Source organism: Juglans microcarpa x Juglans regia, chromosome 2S (assembly GCF_004785595.1).
Source record: "Juglans microcarpa x Juglans regia isolate MS1-56 chromosome 2S, Jm3101_v1.0, whole genome shotgun sequence".
In the NCBI taxonomy this organism is placed as follows: domain Eukaryota; kingdom Viridiplantae; phylum Streptophyta; class Magnoliopsida; order Fagales; family Juglandaceae; genus Juglans; species Juglans microcarpa x Juglans regia.
This window is the reverse complement of record NC_054597.1, coordinates 7878954-7899954: the sequence shown is the minus strand read 5'-3', so window position 1 is coordinate 7899954 and position 21001 is coordinate 7878954. Positions and strand designations below refer to the sequence as shown.

Below are 21001 nucleotides of genomic sequence, written 5' to 3'. Positions count from 1 at the left end.
AACCCCATCACATCTACCCTTACAATCTAACTTCTCCCATTGGCTACCATTACCTTCATTCCACGCATATGCCGAAGCGGTAAGCCCATTGCCTCAACGAACGATGTATTAAAAAAATTATGGGAACTCCCAGAGTCAAGAAGTACTGTGATACCATGCCCCTTAGCGACACCTCTATTCCTCATTGTTTGTGGGGAAGTGGTTCCCACGATGGTGTGGAGTAAGATCCCCAGTTCTTTCTCATTATCAATTAGTTGTACTTCACCTTCGTCGTCCTCCATTTCCTTTTCATTCAGAAATATTCCTTCAATAAAAAATATTTTTTTACACCGATGACCAGGTACAAAATTTTCATTGCAATTAAAACATAGTCCCTTCTTCCTCCTTTCTTGTATCTCACTCGGGCTGAGACGCCATATGGGTGGTGTTTTATTTCTCGACAAATTCACCGAAGGCAGCGGGGGTGGCGTAGGTTCCACATTCACTGGCCGCTTCATGACCTCCATAGCTATTGGCCTCTTGGCATGCCTTGCTTCAAACAATCGGGATAGTCCAATGGCATTCGTGATGGATGTTGGTCGTGCAGCCTGCACATCAGTTCGTATGGGCTCCTTGAGTCCACTTATGAAACTCCCCGATTGATGAGTAGGGGCCAATCCTCCAACACAACTCAGTAGCTACTCAAATTGCAACAATATTCATGAATAATTCCAGTTTGGAACAACTTGCTCAACGTGCCAAAATGATCTTCGAACGTGGTTGGTTCATATCGGATTCGAAGTCCCCTTTTCAATGCCTCCCACGAATTAATTTCTTCAGTATTCTTAAATAATTGGTACCACATCTGCACCTCTCCCTCCAAATGATATACTGCCAATGGTAATTACTCGATCTCATCCGTTCATTGATAATCGAAAAATTGCTCTACCCTATAAATCCAATTGGTCGGATCATCCAAAACGTTGTACCTCAAAAAGTCCAACTTGGCCAATTTTGGAACTGCTGAGTTGTTCCCTCCTCAATGATTTCGTCCAGGTCTATTTCTTGATCTTGAGCCTTATGCACCTCCCAAACTCTTATCGGCAAGGAATCTAACTTTGCACTAGTTTCCTCAAATTTTTTCATAAGTCTTTCCATAATACTCCCAAAGTTAGCCAACTGTTGTTCCAAACGCTCAATTCTGGGATCCGCCATGACCTGCTTTGGTGCCAAAATGTTACGAGCGTGAGTGATTGAATGAGTGACTGGTGGATCAACAGGAAAAGACGCTGGATCACTCCGACGTGTTCTACATATTGTGGATAAATTTTGATAAAAGTCATGGGTTGTTTAATGAGGATCCCACCTCTGCAAACAATTTGTTTGAATATTTTTTAGATACCTCCATTCATAGCATCCTTGCGAACTTATAACTATATGGGTTTACAAGGAAAGTATTCTAACATACACGGAAATTAAGCAAAACTCAAACATAATTGTAGCTAATTGATTTATTCCCAACAAGGCAAGTGAACCCTTACAAACATTTATTCAAAAGCAGTAAAGTAGCAGAAAAATAGCAAAGTTGTCAAAGTTAAGTTAAGCTTCCATAACAGCAGTGGTGATGGAAACTTCATGAATGTGATTTTATTTTTCTGTGGTGAGAAGTTAAGTGTCGTTAAAGGAATAAATTTCCATCATTGATTAGTCCTTTAGAAAAATAAATTCAAATACATATAATCGTACGCACAAATAGTTTTGAACAAATTGTACGCATACTAGAAGGGGAAATCGGTTCCCAAATTGCGGGCCAGAGAGCCCCCGAGGTCCTAGAGTCACGGGATAACCGGCCCATCTTTCTTGTCGTTGAGGAAGGCCCAATTAACGGGAGAGAGAGATCCCTCCCTTGAATTTAATAGGACAACTAGGGACACGTGCGGGGATGATCCAGGAAGGGACAGGCTGCCGACGGGACAAAACTATTCTGGTAAGATGATACACACTAGCTAACAGTCCGCCTGGTGCTACATTGTAGGCACATTGGGAACATAAATAATTGTAACGATATGCATATAAAATGACAGCAATAGAATGTCAATCCTAGGCTTTTTTTGTAAAGTTTCTATTTCTTGGTAATCCAAGCTCAAAGAGCTATGAACTAATCACATTTAGCTAATCTAATCACATTATAAATTTGTGGACTTTATTTTTGTAAACCTATCTATCACTTCCCAAAGTAGTTCTACAAACTTATCAAACTTTCCGCCGTATATCCTGATCAATTACAAAAAACAAGCAGTACCCTGATCAAAACTTCGATCGAACTAAGAATATTCATTATCGGTCAGATTATGAAACAAGGAGCAGAAACAGAATCTGGGGATGTCTTACATGCATGCCTCCGGATTTGCACTCTGGATCTTTACATTTTATGTTCCATAAAACATCACGACTACGTACTTAATAATGGCATTGCCTCCCGCATGCAGTAGTCAAAACCCACTTGCCTCCTCCCGCAACAGCTAGCTAGCTTGGCCACATGATCCGCAGACCCCTAGATCCGAATGCAGATCTTGACTTATAATATGGAGCAGGGACAGCCTCCTGGGCATTAAATGGGTCCAAACCAACTTAAAATAATCAATATCATACTCTTTCACGTGATATTTCTTTCTCCCTATGCGACAAGTTAAGACATTTAAACAAATCATTTCCTTGGTTTACAAAACACTTCTTAATAATTAGGAGGTAAAGTACTTATAAGTTTTGATCAAATTAATTTCCTTATACACTCGTAATTACTAAAAGATCATATATATTATATATATATATATATATATATGCATGCATGCCCATAATTACAGCCCTAGGGTCCTGTCATCGTTCTTAAAAAAAATAAATAAATAATTATATGAAATTAGGAAATTTCAATCATATGAAAAATATAAGAAAAAAAAAAGTGAATAAAAACTTGAACTAATTAATTAGATATAAGCTAAACCCGCCCTGCAATCTGCAATAATTAATTAAATAAGACACCAGTAGTAACTGTAAACAATAAAATAAATAAATAAACCTATAAATCCGTATGATCCAGTACTCGTTGTTGATGTCTTTTTCCCTCGAGCTTCAATATTAGTAGATAATGACACCGCTATATTTTTTTCGGCTACAAAAAACGGGGCGGCCTCTACGTATATACGTACGTACGTACAGTGTCGTTCATTTTTGAAGAGTTGGAATATTGGGTAATTCCACCAGAACAAATCGAACTAAATTAGCAATATATATGCAAATATATAGAATTTGTTTTAGATATAATTATTAAATAAATATTTAGTTTGCAATCTTGGTATTTCCTAATTTTCTGAAAAAAAAAATCCTGATCCCCACTCTCAAAATAAAAGTCTCCTGTTATATATATAACCAATCCCAATATTTTTTTATAAGTGAACATTTATAATACTAATTAAAGAAGATAAATGATAGTTACAGTCGTGAGTATGCAAGTGTCATGCAATGAGATTGAAAAAAATGAATATATATGAGATTCACATGAAAAAAAAAAATTAATAGTGGACCTCATTCTTTTTCAAAACGACTGCATGTAGCATGACTCATTAAAAAAATTAAACTCTGTAAAATGTAGAATAAATAAATAAACCTATAAATCGGTAAACAGAGTGCCTAATATAATAATACCTTTCTTTCCATTTTGAGTTGTTGATGAAACGTCGTTGGCAGCTTGAGATTTATTAGGTACTACAAACGGCGGCGACCCTACATTTTTTTCTCTTGCAACGGTTGACGGGACCTCTTCAGTTGCTTTCATTTTTGGACTGTCGGAATATTGGCCGGCCGTTCCGTTTGATAATATACCTGTGTTCTCAAGATTAATGTAGATATTAAATATATATATATATATATATATCTGTGTGTGTGTAATTAATTTCCTCCTAATTCCCTTCTCTTGCCTCATGATGTGTAGAGAAAAAGAAATTGACACTAATTTGTAATTCCATTAATTATACAAAGAAATTATAAGGGAAAAGAAAAAGAAAAAGTCGAACTATATTATAATTAGATATAAAACTAAACTCTTGCATTAATCTACCATATTCTTATTTATATAGTATTTTGTTAAAAACACGAGTACTTCTTGCTCTCATAAGAAAATGGAGTTTAATTTAACAAATCGTAGAATTTATTATAAAATGAAAATAACGCAAATTAAATATTTTTTTTGAAAACATATTGTAAAAAAAAAAAAAATCTTCTTACATATTTTTTAATTTTGAAACAATTAAACCACTCTAGTGTTTTATAATTTATACAGCGAAAATAAGCCTATTAATTATGAAATATAAAATATCAGAAAGTTTGTGATAAAGATGGAAACGGCCGATTGATTATATTAATTAATATACCTTTCTTCTCCTTTTCAAGTGGAGAACTTGTCCGTGCAACGCCGTCCACGACATTTTTTGAAGGGTCAGAATATGGAGTACTTCTGCCACCTTTTTTCTTCTCTTTTGACAACAGATCTGCGATCCAAAGATGATCAGTACATATTATATATGATCATCTCTAAAAGTGATCGAGATGGGTAAGTATTTTGTTCATAAAAAGATATAAAGGAAGTACATACTCGATCGTATAAGTTGTAACTATATATATATATATATATGCATGCATGAGAATCAAGAACATACTTTTATCTTTATCATGATTTTCTTTTGTTTTTCTTTTTATATGAGTTATTTTGAAAAAATTATATAGAAAATGTTAGTAGAGTCCCTCAAATTTACTGCTTAATTTTATCGTTTATACATTTTAATTTTTTTATTTAATTGTTAAGAAAGTGATTATTAGAAAAATTGTATATTTTTTTATTTTTTTTAATAATTAAGAATATTAAAAAAAATTAAAACAAAATAGACAAAAAATTTATAACTAGCAGTATGTTAAGCAGTTGGCGGCCAACGCTTGCGGCCGCTAGCATGATCCAAATATATTGAGCGAAAAAGCAAGCAAGCTAGCAGCTTGTACGGATAATGATATCGATAACAAAATGAATTTCAAATTCACAACCACCCTATTTAAATCATATGATAGTTTTCATAATATTGCAAATTAAGAAATTGAATAATTGATAGATAAAACTAAACATGACTTGCAATATATAATATTCTACCATCTTGGTTGCTGTCTCCTCCCCCGAGAACATCAGTACTCTCCCCTTTTGACGACAGAAAAGGATCATACCCAGTAGGATTATCCACAACAGGCTTGGGTTTTGTGTCTCTTTCGACGACGTTGTCGCTTAAATATTCCTGCTTTACTACTAGGCTTTCTTCTCCAGGCTTGCGCATGCTCTTCATCTCGCTGCCCATATTGTTTTTACCCTGATCTTTAGTAGTACTACTGCTGTACTCTTGATCCCACCCAACAAAACTCTTTTTTGGCTCCTGATCATGATGTCTTGGCAACACATGACCAGCTGCATATTCTCAAGCAATCGAAGCAAATCTTTTAGAAATACATGAGTCCAGCATATTAAGAAACAAACAAGAATCTGCATATGATTAAATTTTGGCTAGGCTTTTCATGGATGATAATGATAGGATTGTTGTACATACATACAAACAAACAAACAAAATCTTGCTTCTATTATTTATAAAGTAAAAGTTAAAAAGTACAGTAAAGTAACTTATGCAGAAATAAATACATGTAATATGCAGGATCAAAAAAAAAAAAAAAAAAAAAGAGTATGTGTTGAACTGTACCATCCCTCTTGTTTGAATGTTCCTGCCGATTAGGGTTAATATTTATAATCACCTGCATGCTCTGGATCAGGGCTCCGAATAGTGTGTAATTTTTTCTGCTGGTTGCGTACAAATCAAAGAAATTAGGAGCTTTCTTCTCTTAATTTATAGGCAAAACTTGTACCAGCAGGTGGCTAGAGGAGCTAGCGTAGGTTAAGGAGCATTAGAGGCAAATAATAATAGGTTATATATAGGACATTCTAGGTGTTTTGCAAGGTTCTTCATGATTGGAGTTTTAGAAGTGATTTTCTCCGTTTAAAGATTCCTGCCCAAAGCTGGGAAAAACACCTTTACAGACACGTTAATCTGAAGATAACCACTTAATAAAATAAAAAGAGAGCAGAAGAGAGAACCAAATACCAAAGTGAGCTTCTTGAAGAATAAAGCGAACTATACACATGATATTAATGCTTATCTGAATGCTCTTAAAGAAAGGAATAAAGCATATATAAAACGTCCCTAATTTAAAGTCTTGGACCAGTCAATATTATAAAGTCTTGGTCCAGTCAATATTATAAAGTCTTCCAATCCATTGCAAAGAACTTTCTTCCTTCTTTTTTTTTTTTTTACTGGATTCAGGAATTATATGCCTGACGTTTTAAAATATCTCCTAATTTAATTATCATGGGATCTTTGTGTGTAACACCAACGTCTGCGAGTAATGATCATCCAAATGTAGTCATGAATGGGCCGGGTTTTATATTTTCTGGGGTAGAAGTAATGTACTCATGTCATGATACTAAGGAATTTCATCTTGGCTACTTTCTTTTGGGGGAAGGGCAAGGAAAGGCTAAGAGGAAGTGGATGGCGTGGTAAAAAATGTGTAAACCAACATTGGAGGGGGGGATTGGTGTAAGGGATTTTTCGGAAGTGCAAAGGGCTATGCATATTAAGTTTGCTTGGAGGTTTTTGTCTACGGATAATTTGTGGACATGTTCTTTAAAGAAAAATATTTAAAAGGTAAGCATATTATGGTGACCAAGGCTAAAGCATCGGATTCGACATTCTTGAAGTCGATCCTAAGTGTGATGCCGGAGGTCTTGGAGAATCTGTCTATTCGGGTGCATGATGTAGGTGTTTCGTTTTGGTTTGATAAGTGGTTGTATAGTGACCCTCTCGCAGCTACAACTTCTAATATTACTTTGCTGCAGTTGAAGGTTATGGAGTGTTGGGTGGGAGATGTATGGGATATGAGGATGCTGGAGGAGATGGTGGGTTCCAACCAGGCGACGGAAATTATATCAGATGTACCTAGCAGTCGAGAAGGGAAGGGCTTGGTGTTATGGTATCCTAGCTGTGATGGAAGTTTCTCTACAGTGAATGCTTGGGAGGTGACACGAGTTAAGGGTCCTCAGCTAGAAGGGATGGAGTGGATATGGAATAATTTGCTGCCAAAAAATATTTCAGTGTGTATGCGTAAGGCAAGGTTCAACTGTCTTCCAGTGGATGCAAAAGTGCAGTCCGTTGGCATCCCTTTGGCCTCTCGCTATGACTGCTGCTTCTTGGGTAATGTTGAGGATAGAGACCATGTGCTGTGTTCGGATGAGGTGGCTCAGGAAGTATGGAAAAGGGTAGCGCAAGTTTTGGGGGTGTGTTGCATGCACATAGGAAGCTGGTGGGCGAGAGTTTGTTGTTGATTTTGATGTGCAAAGAGATCATCGCAAAAAGGGATGCTAATTGGTTTAATGCCCTCTTTGATCTCTTGGAGGTTGTGGCAAAGACGCTGCTCTGCTAAAATGGAAGGGAAACTTGAATCCATTGATGCTGTTTGGATGTCGGTAAAGTGTTGGCTACAGCAATTTTCTAGATCGATGTCAAAGATGGGTGTAATTTCTAGTGTAGACCATATGATCCTTCCAAAACTGGACATACCTGTGTGTGAAGTCGTGGTTCAAAGACCTCAAATTATAAATTTTGACTTTGGTACTAATAATAAAGCTGAACTTCGGGCGCTCATTTGTGGTTTATTGCTTTGTAGGGAGTTGGGTATTTGGAAAGTTGAAATCAAATGTGATTCGACTTTGGTGGTACAATGGCTAAGAAATAATCCGTGTACGGTTTGGTATTTGTGGGATTTTTGGGAAGAGCTTCTTAAGGCTCTCATCAATTTAGGGAAGGCAATAAATTGGCAAATTTTTGGCAAAGCAGGGGGAGGAGGGGATGAATTGTACAAATGTGGGTTCTGATTATTTACCCCACCGTGTTAGAGGTTTGCTTAGGTTGGATTCTCTTGGTTTGCCTAGTATTAGGCCTTAATTTGGTTGCTTGGTGAGTTTTGGTTTTGTGTTTGTCTTAGTCCTGATTGTCTAAAGTTTTCCTCCATCAAAAGTGAGCATTAGTTTTAATAAAGTTTTGGAGGTGTCCTCCTTTTTTCTTAAAAAAAATACTTAAGGAATTTCAAATTGAGATCTTCACCAGTTAATTTATTAGTATATAAATTTTATGGCCTAAAATATTTTCTTGTATGGTTCACTGCAACAAATTTGATCTCTTGCAATATTATACCTACCATATTGGTTAATGTCTCCACCCACGAGAACACCATTATAATTGTCCTCTTTCGACCACAGAGAAGTATCTCAAGAATAGCTAGGGAAAAATTCTACTAAGCATCCCACACACCACACCACATCTGGTTTAGTTTTTTTTTTTTTTTTTCCATAATAAGTATGTGGTGTATAAATGATGAGTAGAACAACTCAATTAATTTAGTAAAAATAAATAAAATAAAATAAGAAATTTAAAATATGTAACGCGAGCAACAATAGGCCTCCAGCTGCATGCATACATGTCAAGGGAATTAAGCTAGCACATCTTGATTTATACGTTTGGCAAATTGGGAAAAACAATCAAGGCAATAATTGTTTTCTTTTTCGTATATAAGATTAAATTCTGATTGGTTTTTTCATTAAAAAAAAAAAAAAAAACGTTCTCCTACTATTTCTAAACTAAATGTACGTTATTATAAGTTCAATAAATTAAAGTTTGAATAGTGAGTTGAGATGAGATGAGATTAGAGTTAAAAATTGAATAAAATATTGTTAGAATATAGTTTTTTAATATTATTTTTGTTTTCAGATTTTAAAAGTTTGAATTGTTTATTATATTTTATTTGAAAGTTTGAAAAAGTTGTAATAATTAGATGAGATGAATTAAGATCAACTCATTATCCAAAAGTCTGATCTCTTGTTGTGTTCTAGCCTAAGATCATGATGAGAAGTACCTTCGTATTGCTCTTCCGGCATAGGAATAGGGTTATCCATGGTCATCTGCTCTGAAGGGATATCCTATATTTTGGAGGAAAATTTTGGAGAAACCTAAAAAACCCCTCCCATCTGGGTCCCTAAATTAGGGATTTGATTTAAGGTCGCTATAGTGGGAAATCACTGTACATCCCAATCGACCCATCGGTTCCTCTCCTGCTATTGGTCTCGCATGAAAATCTCTCTTGAGTCTCGATTGCCCTCATTCGTATCGGCCCTCTCTCGCACCTTTTGCCGCCATCTTTAGAGGCCCCTCTTCATCAGTCAGATCTCATGTAAGTCTTTGTCCTTCTCTCTTGCACAAATGCACTTCTTGTTTCAGTTTAACTTTCCTCCATGTCTAAACACTTTCCTTCTCTCTTGCACAAATTGAACACACCCAAATCACTGCCATGGCTTTCATCTGAGACATTGCACAATTTCGACTTGTTGGATGTATGTATATGGATCTTTGGACACTCAATTGAAAACCCTACATTGTGAGCTACTCTAAGGTTTGAATTTAGATCTTAAATTTTCTTCATGGCAGCCATTCGAGTTTGAACTAATTTCATCAACTGCATTATTATGGTTTGAGAAAATTGTTTGTACCTTTGAATCCATTCATACACTGTTTTTGGCAATTCGAATTTTGTGTTACTTTGCATTTTTAACCATTTTTTAGTTTCTATTTGTTTTCATTCTATTTGACAGCCTATAATCAATGAATTTTGTGTTGGTTTGCATTGATAACCATAAGGTTACCATGTTGGCTTTGTTGGTTTGCATTATTAAATTGTTAACCATAATTTTACTGTGTTGGTTTGCATTGTTAACCATTCTTTAGATTGTTAAATTGTGTGTGTGTTGGTTTGCATAATGCTGCTGTGTGTGTTGGTTTGAATTTTGTGTTGATTTACATTGGAGAAATGATTAACCATAATGCTACCATGTTACGGCAAAGGCTTGTTTTTTTCTTTTAATAAAAAAAGTCATGTCAGCGTGATATGCAGTTTGGTGCGCCAACCCGTTTGTACTTAGTAAGACTCTTACAAAAAACAAGCACCTTGATCAAAATTTCAATCGAACTAATTAGAATCATTATCGATCAGATTATGAAATAAGGAGCAGAAACTGAATCTGGGGATGTCTTGCCTCCGGATTTGCACTGATCATTTTATGTTCCATAAAACATCACGACTTAATAATGGCATTGCCTCTGCATGCAGTAGTCAAAACCCACAGCTTGCCTCCTCCCGCGGCAGCTAGCTTGGCCAGATGATCCACAGACCCCTAGATCCGCATGCAGATCTTGACTTATAATATGGAGCAGCAGGGACAGCAGCTTCCTGGGCATTAGATGGCCGTCCAAACCAACTTAAAATAATCAATATCATTTCACATGATATTTCTTTCTCCCTATGCGACAAGTTAATTAAGACATTACAAATATTCTTTTCCTTAATTAGTTTACAAAACATTTTTTACTAAAAGATATATGCATGCATGCCCATAATTACAGGGTCCTGTCATCTTTCTTAAAAAAAAATAATAATAATAATAATTATATGAAAAATATAAGAAAATTAAAACTGAATAAGAAACTGAACTAATAAGATATTAATTGTAAGCTGCTAAACTCCTGCAATCTGCAATAATTAAAGAAGACAGTAGTCCTAACTGCATGTAAACTATAAAATAAATAATTAATAAACCTATATATAATAAATCGATAGATCACAAACTGATTATAATACCTGTCTTTTCCTTTTTCTCTTCATACGATCTAGTAGCTGGTGATGTATTAATATTCCCTGGAGCTTCATTACTAGAGTATGGCACCCCTATATTTTTTTCGGCTGCATACGGCCGGTCGGCCTCTACGTACAGTGTCGTTCATTGTTGAAGAGTTAGAATATTGGGTTCCCCCAGGCATCGTCATAAAATAACCAAAAAGAGAACAAATCGAACTAAATTAGCATATCCATATGCAAATATATATATATATATATATATATATAGAATTTGTTTTAGATATAACTATTAATTAAATATATAGTTTGCATTAATTAATCTTGGTATTAATTTCTTTTCTGAAAAAGAAAATCCTCCCCACTCTCAAAATTATAGAAGTCTCCGACTGTTATATAACCAATCCCAATATTTTTTTATAAGTGAACATTTATAATACTAATTAAAGAAATTAATTAAACTCTGTAAAATGTAGAATAATTAAATAAACCTATAAATCGGTAAACAGAGTGCTTGTAATAATACTTAATTTCCTTCCATTTTGACTTGTTAATGATGAAACGTTCTCAGCTTGTAATATTTTTGTACTGTCGGAAGATTGGCCGGCCGTTCCGTTTGATAATATACGTGTGTTCTCAAGATTGTAGATATTATATATATATATACATTTTCTTAATTAGTATATTTTTGTTAAAAACACATAAGTAGTACTTCTTGCTCTCATAAGAAAATGGCGTTTAATTTAACGTCAAATCGTAGTATTTATTATAAAATGAAAATAACTCAAACTAAATAATATAACGTACCAGCTTAAAATAAATAAATATATATTATAAAAATAAAAAATAAATAAAAACTGGACGAACTCATGATGAGTTACCCCCCCAAAAAAAAAAAATATATATATATATATATATATATATATATGATCAGTCTCCCAATCTAGTACTACATATATTCTTAGTATTTTATAATTAATTAAAGAGACAACAAAAAGTTGTATTCTTTATTCTAAACTTTATCATCTCCAATCGTAACGTGACAATGTGTCACATTTCATGTAAAAATCTTGTAAAAAAAAAAAAAATCTTCTTACATATTTTTTTAATTTTGAAACAATTAAATTAAACCACTCTAGTGTTTTATAATTTATACGTACAGCGAAAATAAGTCTATTAATGAAATATAAATAAAATACCAGCTGAAAGTTTGTGATAAAGTTGGAAACTGCCGATTGATTATATTAATTAATATACCTTTCTTCTCCTTTTCAAGTGGAGAACTTGTCCGTGCAACGCCGTCCACGACATTTTTTGAAGGGTCAGAATATGGAGTACTTCTGCCACCTTTTTTCTTCTCTTTTGACAACAGGTCTGCGATCCAAAGATGATCAGTACATATATATATATATATGATCATCTCTAAAAGTGATCGAGATGGGTACGTATTTTGTTCATAAAAAGATATAAAGGAAGTACAAACTCGATCGTATAAGTTGTAACTATATATATGCAAGCATGAGAATTAAGAACATACTTTTTTCTTTATCATTTTCTTTTTCTTTTTCTTTTTCTTTTTCTTTTTATGTGAATTAGTTTGAAAAAATTATATGGAAAATGTTAGTGGAGCCCCTCACACTTACTGCTCAATCTTGCCACTTATATTTTTTAATTTTTTTTTTACTTAATGGCTAAAGAAGTTATCACTATTAGTGAAATTGAATATTTTTTATCTTTTTTTTCTTAATGATTAAGCTAGATACGTTCTCAAGACTGCAGATCATGATTATAAGCTCTGAAGGCCATGACATTTATTGTCTATAATGAGAATGACGTGTGTTTTTTCTTTTTCTTTTGATCTTTTCATTGGAAGAAAAATAAATTATATTTCAAACAATTACTAATTAAGCTACTTCCTCTGATGATCCCATGCATGCATGGTGCATAGTACTGTCTGGGGAAAAGTCTGCCACTACATCCTGTAATATTAGTACTATAAGATTGATGCATTCATGCCAAAAATCTTCAAATTCTTGCTGTCATTTTATGAAATTACGAAATTCATATCATACATATGACAAATATAACAAAAAAAAGAAAATAAAATTGAACCAATTAGGTAAGTAGGTAGGTATAATATAAACTAATATACAACTCTAATTGAAATCTTTAATCTTGATATATATTTCCAATATATATTTAAAAAAAAAAGAACATTAATCTAATTCCCACTCTCAAAATAAATTCTCATGTTAATAACCAATATATATGTATATATAGTACTACCTGAATATTAGAAATGAAAATAATAATAATCAAATAAGACATCATAAAATCTAAAATAAATAAAGAATTAATAAATATACCTTTCTCTTGATCCGGTGCCATTTTTGATGGATTGTTGTTGTGGAAGGTCGAAGTACTGTTTTCACCTGGTCTATAAATCGGCAAAGGTACTGTATTTTTTGGGGCTGTATAATCAGATGGCTTGGCCTCTTCAGTTGCGATCCTTTTTGAAGAGTCACAATCTTGGGTTCCGCCATTAATGTCTTTAGCCTCCTTCAGCAACATATCTGCAATCCCAAGAGTGTATATATGTAATGGACTAGCTAGATCTATTACTCATTTTGCTAAGGGGCCTAGTTTGGGTACTGATCAAAATACCCTATTATTATTAATTATTTTATTATTATTTTTTACTATTATTTAATATTTTATTATTATTTTTTCATTATTATTCACAAAATACTAAACATACATCACTACCCAAACGTAACCTTAGTCGCAAAATCAGTATCTAAAGATCTTTACTTTTATAAAAAGTAATTACAAATTGAGGTCTAGATGTTCAAGTATCAATTTTAAAAGACTGGTAATTAGAGAACTTGGAATGTATTTTACTTTAAATTAAAGAACTTGGAAGGTAGAGAAATTATATTTCCCAAGAAAGCAGCTTGCTAGAGCTAGACATGAGATGTCTATCGACAATAAACGCGATTCAACATTTGCAATCATCCTAACATATCCTAATTTCAAATCGTATGATAATACTCATAATTACTTAAAATAAAGAGCCCAAAACAAAACCAGGATTATAATGAATACCCTTCTTGGGTTTTGTGCCTCTTTGGAGGTTGTTGCTGAAATCTTCTTCTTGCTTTACTGCTGGGCTTTCATCATCTTCAGGGTTGCGAATGGTCTTCTCGTTATGGAGTTCACTGGCCATTGTTTCTACCCTCTGATCACGAGACAAGACCTTCTAATAGGGTGTACTTCTGTGCTGGTTGCTTAGAATTCAAAGAAATTGGGAGCTTTTATAGACAAAATTGGTACCTGCAGGTAATTACTTAAAAGAGAAGTGCTGCAGCTTAAGGAACAATATTACAGGAAATATGATAGTAAGTTTGAGATCACTCTAGATGTTTTTGCAAGATTCTTCGTGATTAGAAGTGAATATTTTCTCTGATTAAGATTCCCCAATGGAACACCGTCACAGACACGTTAAGCAGAGAGGAGAGAACAAAATACCAGAGTGGGCTCCATGAAGAATAAGGCGAACTATATTTGCTAAGTATGATCTGAATGCTCTTTAAGGAAATAATAAAGCATATACACGTCCCATGGTCAAGTCAAGATAAAGCCTTCGATTGCAGAGAACTTTCTTCCTTTTCCTTTATTTATTGTTTCAAGAATTATACTTTATTTTTGCAAGTATTTGATCCTTATTTTCTCATGGGATCGATCTAACACCCCACGTTTATGAGTGGTGATTATTGAAACTTGGTGAATGGGATTTCATATTTTCTTAAAAGAGAAGTTATTGTGATTACTAATGATAATTATAATTAAGAATCTCAATTTATAATCTTGACAAGTTTTTTTCTTTTTTTTGAAATATAAATCCAAATGTAATTATGATTTACAAATGATATCAAAGTCAATTATGGACAAAAATAGCCTAGTAAGGAGAGGAATTTTAAATTTTTTAAGTGTCCTACGTACACACTCCATATGTTAGATTAAAGTTATGGATTTATACTAATTAAAATCAAAAGGATTAAAATTATGAGTGATAATGGGACAAAAATATCCATAAGGTGGGCCAAATGATTTATTTATTTAGCAAATAATGTTTCAAATTTTAAAATAAAAATAATATTAAAAAATAATATTTTATTTAATTTTTAATTTTTATATTTAATAAAGCGCTCTCTCTTTTCACAACTTTAATTCACTGAACAACACCAGTACATAATAATGATTCAAATTTTAAAATAAAATTATTATTAAAAATTAATATTTTATTCAATTTTTAACTTTTATATTTAATAAAGCGCTCTCTCTTTTCACAACTTTAATTGACTGAACAATACCAGTGCATAATAATGATTCAAATTTTAAAATAAAATTATTATTAAAAATTAATATTTTATTCAATTTTTAACTTTTATATTTAATAAAACTCTCTTCTTTCACAACTTTAATTCACTGAACAGCACCGGTGCATAATAATGATTCAAATTTTAAAATAAAATTAATATTAAAAATTAATATTTTAATAATATTTTATTTAATTTTTAAATTTTATATTTAGATATCGTTTGGATTCGAATATGAGTTGAGATGAGTTGTAAATAGTAGTGAGATGGATTGTGAATAGTAGTGAGATTTATAAGTTAAAGTTGTTGAATAGTAATAAATAATAATAAGATAAATTGAGATAAATTGAGATGAATTAAGAATACAAACCGAAGCATGAAACTCTCTCCTTTCACAATTTTAATTCACTGAACAGCACCAGCGTGCGCGCGGAGGGCATGCAGAGCTAGCTCTACTTTCCTTTTTGAGGATGAATGAAAATGATGGTCTACTTCCAACTAATTGTAGTACCAAAAGGGGGCGTCATGCACCTGTTTATTTCCAAAATCGATCTTCTAATTTTAAAAAAGTCGATCATGTCAGAATCAAGCAACCATGCAACTTCTTTTAATAGATATTTATGAGCAATATATAGCTTCTACACGAAAATAGTATTAGAGATAAAGAAACCATGGGGGTCCCATTTATGACCAATAAATAGGAAACAGTGGAAATGTATCCCTTGATCCGCATGATCCATTTGCTATGAAAGCCTAGACTATCAAGGGTTTTGATGATGAATTAAACTCAATTCCATAAAATCAAAAACTTTTTCCATATTAATTTTGATTGCCATCAGACCAACCTTACTTTTTTTTTTTTTTTCTTCATATGATGAAAAGCTTATTGGGCAAGAATGGCATTCTCTTGAATTGTTCTACCATAGACAAAAGTTGTTTGGTGTGGAGAAATTATCTTGTGAACGAGTGTTTTGAGCCTGTTTGCTCATATTTTTGCGATGATTTTGTACATACATTTGAATACCTTGTTGGTATAAATTGATGAACAGTATTGAGGTTTTTATTCTTGGAAATTAAGAAGATGTGAGTGTAGTTCAATTCTTTTAGAAAGAACTTGCTTGTATTAATTATTGAGATTCGCCTGCTTGAAAATGAAATATTATTAGATATTTAATAATAAATCTGAAAATTAAATTAATATTATTAGAACGCTCAATCATGTGAAATGAATAAAGCATGAAAATCCATTGCAAAAGAATTTTTTTTTTAAAAAAAAAATACGTTTTTTGGAAATTATTCTCGATCTTTCCAAGTATGATCACCTTTTCTCATGGATTCTTTACGCAACACTCCCACGTCATGAAGATAGTGATCATTGAAAACTTGGCGATGACCTCACGTATTGCTTGGAGAGAAATTCTTGTACCTTGTAATAGTGATTGTAAGGAATCTCGAATTATATATGAAATTAATTAAGAGAAATTTTATTTATCATCTTCACACCATGCATTAATATGTAATTTTTTATTTTTTTTTCTATTTAAATACACATATTTATATATCAATATATATATTTAAATAGAAAGACAAAAATAATAAATCACATGTTGATGTGTGATGTAGGAGATGATAAGTTAAATTTTTCATTAATTAATAATCCTTTCATAAAATCTAAAAGACTATAAATTCAGTTGCTTGCATTTTTAAAGCATATATATATATATATATATATATAAAAGACTATTAATCAAGAGAAAATATATTTGTAATTTTGAATTGTGCAACCGTTGAGTAATCGTTTTGAAAGAAGTGAATAAAATATGGGACCTATAAGAAAAAAATTAATTTTTTAATAGTAGATCCCATTTTTTTTCAAAACGTTTACGCACATATATAGAATTACTCATTAATCAATTATGTGTCACATTTGTTTTCGCAAATAAGATTAGTTGAGATAAAGTTGAAAGTTAAATAAAATATTGTTAAAATATATTTTTTTAATATTACTTTTGTTTTTATATTTGAAAATGTTGAATTATTTATTTTATTTTGTATGAGAATTTGAGAAAGTTGTGGTTAAATGAGATGAGATGAGGATGTTTATGAAAACAAACTAGGCCAATTAGCTTCTTTTTCCCCCTTTCGGCCGCAGGAACGAATCTAAGGTCCCAAAGATTCTTACATTTTTTGTATTGAAAGTTTCAAACCCTGTAAAAGAAAAACATGAAGGATTTATATTCCAATAACTCGTGTGTGCTGCATGCTCTCCCAAAAATGAGATGCAAAGGGCGTGTGCTTCTCCTTGTTTCTCATTCCTTTTTAAATACTTTTCCAACAAAAGCAACGAAAGCAGCTTTTTCAATGTAGATATATAATAAAGGAGCATTAGATGTGAAATTCTTTTCAATCTCAATAATGTTCTCTCTCTCTCTCTCTCTCTCTCTCTCTCTATATATATATATATATTCAGTTCAAATTATATATATGTTCGATCATTGACCCATGTGCATTTAAGATTTTTTATTCTGTTAATTCAGATGTGCATTATATATATGCTTAATTAGTTTTGTACATGCATCATTAACCATAAATATTGTTAGTACTGATCAAGACCTTGAAGTAAAATTAATAGTCTGACCGACTAATAAAAAATAATAATTGACATAGCTTCCAAGATGGCAAAAGACACTTCACTCCAAAGTCATGGGAATATTAGGATGGACAATGCTAGCTCAATGTGAAGCTCATGAGTTTTGAGTCCAAATCATGATGAAGGCCAAGTATGTGAAAAATGACTACTTCCTCAAGTTGAAACCTAAAAGGCAATAATCTTGGACCTAGACAGACAAAAAAGAAAAGGATGTGTTATATAGTCAAAAGTGGAAAGAAGATCCCTAGCTCCCCAATCTCTAGTGTTTCAAACCAAGGCAAAAAAGATGCTTGATAATATTCCCAGAAACATAGTTAACAACATGTTTCGTGCATTGGGTACCAGACTCAATCACCTGCAACACAGAAGATGAGGAGCTCGGGGTGGAAAGGATACATCCGATGCCTAAGTTAGCAATCTGTTCTTTAGGGAGAGTTTTTAGTAAATAAGAGAGCTTGCATCGTAATTCTAACATGGTATTTGGTATTTATATTGCCTGCTAAAGGGGCCTTCTGTATCCTGCATCAGAAGTGGCTATCTTTCGAGTGGGCCTCCACACTGTCATCGTCGTTGTGGTGTGACTTTCCTGGGTCACATCCTTGTGCACGTTGGTAAGTACGGCCACCTCCCGCGCACTTTGTCAGGGACAGGAGTAGTGCCGCATAGACTGTCATTGACAGGACACTTCACCTTGATCCCTGTTTATGTCTTGTGTCAATACATAAGGGCAATGTGGCCCTATCATTACATGTGTGTGCAAAGCAGTGTCAGAAATGTCTGCGTTCCATCATTCCACGTCTACTTCCTTCTCGGGCGAACCCCAGGCCTCTTTTAGCTTATGGGCCAACAACACTTCGGTAGTTGGGCTTCCTGGGTAAGTTGGGCTCGACCCAATAAGGGATGTAAACACCCCTTCCAAATATCATGGTAGCTGAGCTGGTAGACTCAACCAATAGGAAATAGAGAAGGGTATAATATATGAGATGTTCTAGAGATGTTCTACACTGAGTTAGCAGAAAACATACTAAACATTACACTCACAAACCTAGAGAATGAGAATTCTCTTATCTGCAACTCTAAGTACCAATGGAGAATACAATGTTAATCTGACTTACTACGATTAGGATCAATAAGAGAGGTTTGCATATCTAAATAAGTAGATCAAATGGAGTGGAAGTCGTGGAAATTGAAAATACAGAATAAGCTAAAAACTTCTATTTATGGAAGATTGCTTGGGAAGCATCACCTACCAGAGCAAACATTCTCTAGATGTACTTAGCTTATCACGGTTACCCATTAAGGAATGGATTTATTCTGTATTGCAACCCCATATTAAACTGGCATTGACGGTGAAAACGAGCAAGAATCATGGACACAGTTAATTGATATAGCATAAACATGAAAGTCCATCAAGAAAATACACCAAATGCCTTGGCAATAGCAAGAAATTAAGGTTGAAAATAAACTGGAGGAGTATCCAACAAGAAGAAAAGAGATTGAAAACGAGAAAGGAAAAAGATGGATCCACTATAAGAACAATTATTTCAGTGGCCAAAGATCACAATGGTATGATCTCTTGGATGCTCTTAGGCCTCTCTCATTCCCAAAAGCTATCTCAAAAGGTGAGACTTTCCCTCACATAAATTGACCATTAGCCCCATATACAATCGATGTGGGACAACCCCAACAATCTCCTCCTCACATATCGGACCCTAAGTTGGAGAGGGATAACCCGTTTCTCCTTCAGACTGTTAGGTCGAGATTGTTGGTAAACATAAGTTTTGATACTAGTGTTGGGTAGTATTGGTCTCTCACCTTTTCAACTCTACTTCTAATGACTGCAACAATTAGGTTTAAAACTTAATTAATTTGGGCCTAAACCCTCTCTCCATATGGGCTTAATGGTCCCAAATGGGCTATCCTTCATATAGGATGGAAAGCTCAACACAACAAATCTCCACATTCCCGATTATGTGGGAAGATTCACCATCCAATCCTTCCTGCGATTGAGCAACAAGTCTCAAGATTCTCCCTTGTTATATACTTCGTTAACATATTAGAACTATTATCATTAGTGTGAGTTTTTTTTTTTTTTTTCAAGTTCTAACAACACAGAGACAACCCACTATGCCTTATGTTCATCTTCCATTGCTTCTGAATAACTCTCGAGTTCTCTCCCGTCAGTCATTAATACATACTCATCTATAAAATACCGAGTGGAAGGATATCGATCTCTGGTAGACCTCCTAAGTGGAACATTTGGTGGTATCTCTAGTTTTGGAAACTAATCAAGGGTCTCATTCTGCAATGGAGCATCTGCATCACTTGGACCCTGTTGGTCATCTTGAACAACATCTTCAACCTGTGCTGCAAATATGTCAATGGAACCAGATCCAATTAAATTGAACCACCATTGTCCCTAAACACTACTCTATCTGTTTTCTCAATATCTTGTATGGCTTGATCTTTAATCTCACTAGTTTCTTATCAACTAGATCGTATAATTTGTACCCAAACTCATCCAGGCCATAACTTGAAAGATACACCATCGGATCTTCACATCGATCATAGACTTCTCATCCCTTGAAATATGCACAAATGCTTTACATCCAAAGACACCTAAGTGATCATAGGTAACATTCTTACCGGTCCAAGCTCTGTCTAGTACATAAAATTGAAAAGAAACACATGGTGTGAGATTAAGAACATATACAACTGCACTTAAAGCCTCACCCCAAAAAGATCCTGGCAATTATGCCTGTGAAAGCAAACATTTCACTCTCTTAATCAGTGTTGATCTATTCTTTCTCTCAGCTAAACCATTCAACTGAGGAGTCTTTGGATATGTCTTTTGATGCTGAATACATTTATGTCTACAATAATTACCAAATGGGCTTGATTACTCTCCCCCCTTATCAGTTTGAATACACTTCAATTTCCTCCCAGTCTATCTCTTAACGAAGGCCTAAAACTATTTAAACATTTCCAATACTTGATGTTTTCTTTGCAAGGTATAAACTCACAACTTTCTTGAATGATCATTTATGAAAGTCACAAAATATAACGAGCCACCAAGTGTTCTTTTCTTCATAGGGCCACAAACATTTGAATGCACTAGATCAAGTATACTTGGCTCTCTTGGAGGAGGATAACTTTTGAAAGAAATTCTATTATG

At 33.6% G+C, this 21001-nt stretch overlaps 1 protein-coding gene across 7 annotated transcripts in view; it reads right to left on the bottom strand.

The window, feature by feature from the left end:
* LOC121252437 overlaps positions 1–14159 on the bottom strand; it is a 31224-nt gene extending 17065 nt beyond the window's left edge. For 3 of the 7 annotated variants that reach the window (XM_041152069.1, XM_041152065.1, XM_041152072.1), the window contains exons 1-3: positions 5766–6260; positions 5174–5479; positions 4407–4523 (exon numbers count right to left, since the gene is read on the bottom strand). In XM_041152069.1, the coding sequence (XP_041008003.1) occupies positions 4407–4523; positions 5174–5479; positions 5766–5823 (481 nt within the window). In that variant the 5' untranslated portion in view covers positions 5824–6260. Of the gene's footprint in view, positions 1–4406; positions 4524–5173; positions 5480–5765; positions 6261–13163; positions 13371–13902 lie in introns of those variants that run through there. The other 4 variants (XM_041152066.1, XM_041152071.1, XM_041152067.1 and 1 more) reach the window with 3 other exon arrangements.
* Between the last annotated feature and the right edge of the window lie 6842 nt (positions 14160–21001).